This window comes from Trypanosoma cruzi, genomic scaffold (assembly GCF_000209065.1).
Source record: "Trypanosoma cruzi strain CL Brener 1047053517133 genomic scaffold, whole genome shotgun sequence".
NCBI classification, from domain to species: Eukaryota; Euglenozoa; class Kinetoplastea; order Trypanosomatida; family Trypanosomatidae; genus Trypanosoma; species Trypanosoma cruzi.
The window spans coordinates 43217-49750 of NW_001849562.1; the positions used below are offsets into that span (position 1 = coordinate 43217).

The 6534-nt window shown below is 46.5% G+C and overlaps 3 protein-coding genes across 3 annotated transcripts, besides 9 other annotated features; all 3 read right to left on the reverse strand.

Moving 5' to 3' along the window:
- Tc00.1047053511525.11 (hypothetical protein, conserved) lies at positions 1-396 on the reverse strand (the record flags this gene model as incomplete). Its single annotated transcript, XM_799636.1, has 1 exon — positions 1-396. A coding segment is annotated over one exon (396 nt), but the record flags the coding sequence as incomplete, so codon positions are not given.
- Positions 1-6534: a sequence feature (heterozygous, Esmeraldo-like haplotype).
- Positions 417-486: a sequence feature (A-rich).
- Positions 540-582: a microsatellite.
- Positions 963-994: a microsatellite.
- Positions 1018-1046: a microsatellite.
- Positions 1064-4438, reverse strand: Tc00.1047053511525.20 (hypothetical protein, conserved; the record flags this gene model as incomplete). The annotated part of the gene is made up of 1 exon (XM_799634.1): positions 1064-4438. The coding sequence occupies one exon, from the start codon at positions 4436-4438 to the stop codon at positions 1064-1066; it is 3375 nt and encodes a 1124-aa protein (XP_804727.1).
- Positions 4482-4538: a microsatellite.
- Positions 4556-4596: a sequence feature (AT_rich).
- On the reverse strand, positions 4623-6323 carry Tc00.1047053511525.29 (hypothetical protein, conserved; the record flags this gene model as incomplete). Its single annotated transcript, XM_799635.1, has 1 exon — positions 4623-6323. The coding sequence occupies one exon, from the start codon at positions 6321-6323 to the stop codon at positions 4623-4625; it is 1701 nt and encodes a 566-aa protein (XP_804728.1).
- Positions 6341-6362: a microsatellite.
- Positions 6482-6512: a microsatellite.

The following is a 6534-nucleotide window of genomic DNA, read 5'->3' on the forward strand; positions in this document are numbered from 1 at the left end:
GTGTTTGGGAAGCGCCTCAATGCCCAAATCCCCAAGTGCTCGACGCTTCAAGACATTAAACACCTCCTCGGGGTCACTGTAAACGGCTGACAATCGCTCCGTCTCCAGCGCCTCTGATGTCTCATTGATCCACCCAAGCAGACGCCCCACATCATCCGAAGGTGAGCCCTCAGTCTGAAGAGAGTCTTGAATTTGTTTCATAACATGTTTCTTAAGTTCATCCCTTGTCTGTTGAAGTATGGCCAAGGCGGGATGGTGGCATAGTGCCTGTTGAATCACCAAACGACACTGTTCACCGATGCGTGTGGTGGTGGCCTCTGGCATGGGGGCCTCAATGGCCTTGCCTGTGGCAAACCGCAGGCGGTTCATTAAATCCCGCAGGTTATCCTCCTCCATGTTTCCTTGTCTGCCTCTATAAAAAGATAAAGAAATAATACAAATAAAATAATACAAAAAAAAAAAAAAAAAAAAAACAGAAAGAAGAAACGATGATATCCACTTAGCGGCGTGCATAAATAATATATGGTCCAGCAGCAAAATATATATATATTTATTTATTTATTTATTTATTTATTTATTTATATACGGAATATGCAGTCCTGGATGAAGCCTTGCTCCCCTATACCTAAAAGGAGAAAAAAAAAGAACAACAGAAAAAGACAAACAGTTTGATTCACTGCGACCAGCATCCCACACACACACACAAACAATTCAGGCAAAACTGATCCAGCAGCCGCACAGCAACAAAAAGAGTCATAAAATGTATGTGTAATAACCGGGACCCGTGTAAACTGTCAAAGTGGAAGCCTCTTTAGGATCTTCTCCGTGTGGAGGGCAGTCGTATTCGTAGTGGGTGAATGGGTTAACACAAACAAAATAGTAAATTTCCGTAAGACGCGCTATCATCCACTACACCCCCCCCCCCCCCCCATCTGGTCGCACACTCTTTCCACATGCTTCTAAATAACAATAATAATAATAATAATAATAATAAAAGATTGAGAAAAAGCGGCAGCCAAAAAAAAAAAAAAAAAAAAAAAAAAAAACATACATGTTGGGAATCTCACGCTGAAACCGACGGGTGGTCAACGAATACGACTCCCATAATATTTTGTCTTTCAGCCACCTTTCTTAGGAAGCGCACAGCCGACTCGGTTACGGAGTTCAAAAAGGCTCTTGCATTTCCCATAATTTTTCCACGAACGTCCTCCACGTCATGAATTTGCTGCGGAGCACCAACTCCGACATCACGTCCGGGTGCGACCTCACCATCCCTCACGCGCGCTCTTCCGTCCGCAGGGGCGTCCAAGAGAAATACACGAACGGAATGCCCCAACACACGGGGCAAAATCAATCGCTCAGCCCCGCCCTCAACTACACCGCGTAGCTTGTTCCGGTAACGCCTTTCAATCTCACGCATTTCCAGAAGAAAAGACCAGGCGCCCAGCAATACTGTAAACGCCACGTAGTAAAACACATGCCCTGTCCAATACCGCTCCCTCCCTCCTGATACCAGAAGAAAGCACAAAAGATTGTGCAGTGTGTACGGGACAAAAGAGATGGAGGCAATGTGCATAAAATGAGGTATCAAAATAAATGCCATTGCACTTTTAATCGTAAAATGCTGACAGCCGCAGAACAAATACACCAGCAAACGCTTCGGGGCACCGAATACCTTCACACGCATCGTACAAAATGAAACTGTTATCGCAACCCCACAAAACCACGCCAAGAGAATAAACCAAGTGTCGACACCCACATTGCAGTGGGGTTTAAAGAAGAATCTCCGCACCATGACCACCCAAGCCGCGCCAGAGAAAAAAGGCTGAAGAATCAGAAGCACCACACAATTCAAAATGTAAAAAAAAAACTGTTGAATCGTGGGCGGATTCATGCACTCAAGAAGGAGACGCACATCCTCCTCAAGGAAAAAGTAGATGTCGTCATTCTTTGACGCAAGAGACTTCAGCGTCTCTTGGAGTCGCTCAATGGGTCGCGTCCCACGTGGGCCTTTTTTGTACTCCTCCAAGCGGACTAAAACGGCATCAATGGAAGATAAAAATCTGAAACCAACGTCCCCGGGGACTTTCCGAATAGACCGAACGCTGTAGCCAAGACGGTTTCCCGCCCGAACCTCACTTGAATCCAACCACAAACCAAGACATGAGCCAAACCACCAGCGGTGCTTCCAGTGAGCCAGTAAAAGACCAATTCGAGGAGACAAAACCCTGAGGAGACCTCCTTGCTGCGGGAACCCCAGTGGAAAAAGGCTATAAAGGATTATGTGAAGTTGAACATCAAAGAGAAGAAATAGTCGCACCAGACTGCCTCGCTTACCCAGCACGTGCAGCCCGGGGATGGCATGCGCCGCCAAAGTCACGACAGTAACCAGCCAATAGAAAATCACAAATGCCAAGAGACGCACAGCACGTGAAAGAACACGCGGCAGTGAAAAAGAGCCTCCGTGCATCACCTGCCTGATATTAAATACGTTCTCCAGTGTGGAAGTCAACAGCTTGTACGCCCACTCCAGCACATCTCGATGTGTCGTGTAGCAAAGGAGAGACAACCGCATCCAGCACGCAAAAGAGGGAATACTGGTGTTGGCCAGCAATGCTATAGGTACAAGTGAGGGGTTGATGACACGTACAAGGGCAAGTGAGCTCCGAAGAAGCGTAAATGAACACACCACTGTGTACACAAGGATCTCACCATAGATGAGAATAAGCGCCTTCAGATCACAAAAACGGATGCCTTCAAACAAGTTCGAGTGAAGCAACCTGTAAAGTGAACTCCAACTCAACCACTCCACAGGAACTGTCTGAATTAGAAAACGCGCCATGCACGGAAGAAAAAGGGCAAAATATACTGCCATATATCCCATTTCCACTATCGATACACTGTCAACTTTGGACACAAAAACTGTAGCGATAAAGAGTGGCAGTAGTAATGGATCATCACCGTCCACAACCCAGGCACTACGGTTGAAACCATCAGAAATATTGGCCCTAGTCGTCATGAGACGCGTTTGTACGTCCCCAAAATTGCCACATGTGTCATTCTCATGAACCCCCGAAAGGACACTCAGGGCCTTCAGCATAGTCAAGGGTGAAAAACCCGTACCAACTTGTGGCCGATGCCCCAAGGCCAACGCATGATCCATCTTTTTGCTTGAAACCCCCGTTGCTATTTTCCATGCCGTTTCATAGTCGTTGGAAGCAAATGACGCCTCGGCTACAAAAAATTCCAGGCAGATCAGCGTCGTCAAAAAACAAACCGTTAAAAGGCCATAGCACGTCAGTGCAATTACGTTCAAGATTCCGCGAAAATATACAACCAAAAAAGAAAGTGTTTTACGATGTGGCAACCGGCGCAGATATTTCACAAGCCAAAAAATACACCATAATGAAAAACTTCGTCTCACATACACAATGGACCAAGAAATCAAAGTCGAGCTTCCCAACGCATCTACAAATAACATTAACATGGCATGGCGCATCCTGGAATTACCCTCTGAGATAGATGTTAACTGCAGAACCCTCTCCAAGGCGGCGTTACAGTAGGAACCGCCATCAAAAAAATTCCATAGGAATACTGCGGTCAGACGCATCATCTCCGGAACAAACTTTAGAAATGTCCACATGGCCGCATAAAACAAAATGAAGTGCAAACTGGAATGGAACACGTTTGAAGACAAATATCCCCCACCGAAATGGTCCTTTGACTTCTGCCTCAGTAAAGTGATGGCCTCAAAAACCGTTGCATTTTCCTCCGGAAGAGTAGCCGGGACCAAGCGCTGTCCTCCAATCTCCTCATCGGGCTCCTCGTCAACCTCCTCGTCGGACTCCACAAGGTCGGGGTTGACGCTGGGCTGCTGCGCCGCCTCCTCCTCCTCCCCGAAATCAAGACCAAGCACGTCCCCCTCCTCCAATGCAAGCCACTCCTGCCATTTCTTCCACAAAAAAAAAAGAGGGACTGCACAGAGTGTGAGCACTGCACCCACCGCAAAGAAAATCTGTGGCGAAAAGGGCCCTGACTCCGGGAGCAATTGAATGACGGGATGCCAACGCATAGCGAGAGGGTCGGATGGAGGAATGGCGTAGTGAAAAAACGCCACAATAAAGGGGATAAAAATAACAACGAGCGTATGGAGTACCGCAAAGGTCAGCATCCCAAAATATCGCTTCATGTAGTGCCTAGCACAAATCCAACACAATATAAAAAATCCGGGTGCCCCATCAGTCAATTGAAAATTGAACACCTTGGCGGCACTGTACGTCGTTCCACACACCTCACAAGAAAGTGATCGCCGATGGTACACCCAATCCGATAAACACCTTGAGTGAACATACTTCATCGAACCCTCACATGTGCAAGGGCTGACAAGCCTCCCTCTATCCCTATGGCATATTCGACAAACGCCTTCCTTCGTGGACATTGAATCAAAACTAACATCGGAAATTCATACACAACCAAAAATGAAATAAAATAATAAACAAATAAACAAATAAATAAATAAATAATAAATAAATAAATAAGAAGCGCATAGAAAAACAAAATATCTATTTATTTATTTTATTTATATTTAATATATAAGAAAGGTGTGTAATACAGGACTGCACCTACCTTTGCTTTCCCGTCGTCTCGGAGGCTACGCTTTCTGAAATGTGAAACTGTGGAAATGTTTGGATTCCCAATTCGTCTGCCGCAGCGGATAGTCTTTTATCCAATGTACACAGTAGCAGTGACTCCGTGGCTATCCCCCGAACATCACGGTGGTGGCGACGCACGTGGTATTTCAAGAAGGAAAAGAGCATCGTCCCTTCAGATATGAGAGAAACGCCCTGAAGTGATGCCGCTTTCCGTAATCGAAGGGTATGTTGAAGAGCCAAGCATGTATTCAGTATGCGCAAATCAGGATCACTCTCTTTCGCGGGTTCGTTGAGGCGTAAATATGCCAAATTAGAAATGGCAGAAAATGATATGCATGGAAATTCTGAAGCAAACGTTAACACAGTCACCGATGGCTGCTTCAAAAAAGTCACCACACGAGACCACAAAAGGTTCCGGACAGCCCTTTTCAGCTGCGTTGAAGGACTCCAAATAATTTGATAAATCTCACGCACTGTGGTAAAGGGAATAACCAAATGCTCAAGTGGTTTGCCTTCAAGATGCGGATATTGCCTTCGTATGGGTGGATAGAAATGACTGAGCGGTAAATCTTTTGCCGTGCACTGAAGAAGAAAGTTGGTGTCAAGAACCAAGAGGGTGTCGCCATGCTTTAACGCCTCATCCGCAAGCTCGGAGACCGGGCGATGATGAGCTTTATTCAAAGAAAAAAGCTTCACATATATGGAACTGAGTGGACTTACATAACGCTTATAGCTGCGGAACATCTCATTCGTAGTAATTAGACGGAATTTCTTCTCCTTCTTCTTAGTAGCATCAGTGAAATTATTTCGTGGGCGCATGCGACTTGTAATGTCGTCCACAATCTCACGCGATGTAAAGTTAAAGTAAGGGTTCGCTAAGTAAAGACAATCACACAGTCCACCATAAACTGCCGCATGTTTTGGGGCGATTTCACGAGACAAGGAAAATATGCCCAGTTCCTCCGCTGTCTCCAAGGCGGCACGCCAGCGGCCTTCCTTTTGCAATGGCCTCAGCAAGGCGGAAAAAAGACTCTCGTCCATCTTATGGCCCTGAGCAAGTGAGGCCGCAACGAGTCGGAACATCCTTTCGTATTCCTCTGCCAAGCCCAGGGAACGAACGATGGGTTTAACGAACATGGAGCTTAGCGGCGGGGGTGATCGGCGGTACAGCAACTGGAGTGCGTGGTCCCAGCGCCCATTCGGGGCCAGTATATTCACCAGGATTCGTGTATCCGCTAGATTATTCTGCATGCGTTCGCTGCTTGCGTAGAGAGCCATCGCGTTTTCCCACATTCCGGTAAAAGAGGCGTACACAAGCATTGAGCGTGCCCCCTCATTTGTGGTGGTGTCCACATCCTCCTCCATCACCCGTTTGATCGCGTAAAAATTACCGCTGCGCTTAAAACGTTCCAAAGCCGCACTCACTAGACGCGTCGGCGGTTGTCTGTAGCCACATGTCCCCTTAATTACACCGTAGTAGAAAAGCGAGGCGCCCCACGACGTCTCCATCTTTGAGAGCCCGTGGTACAATTCTTCGGTCGTCGGCTGATACACGCCGCGCAGCAGCTCACACGTTTTGCGGTAGCTGGAAAGAACATCCGCCCACGAGGCGCAACCAGACGACGCCACCAGCAGCGGCAGGGCAACGGCCCCCTGTGAACCCCTTTGCATCTAAAGAAACATTGCAGAAATAAAAATAAAAATAAAAATGCAACAAAATAAAAGAAAAAGAAAAAAAACAGGCGTGGCAAACACCCGCCCAAAACAAAAAAAAAAAAAAAAGCCACAACGCATTCGGTTGTGCTCCCACGCTTATACATAAATAATTTAAAAAAAAAAAAAAAAAATGAGAAAAAAAAATGCGGGTGATTCGTTTTCTTTT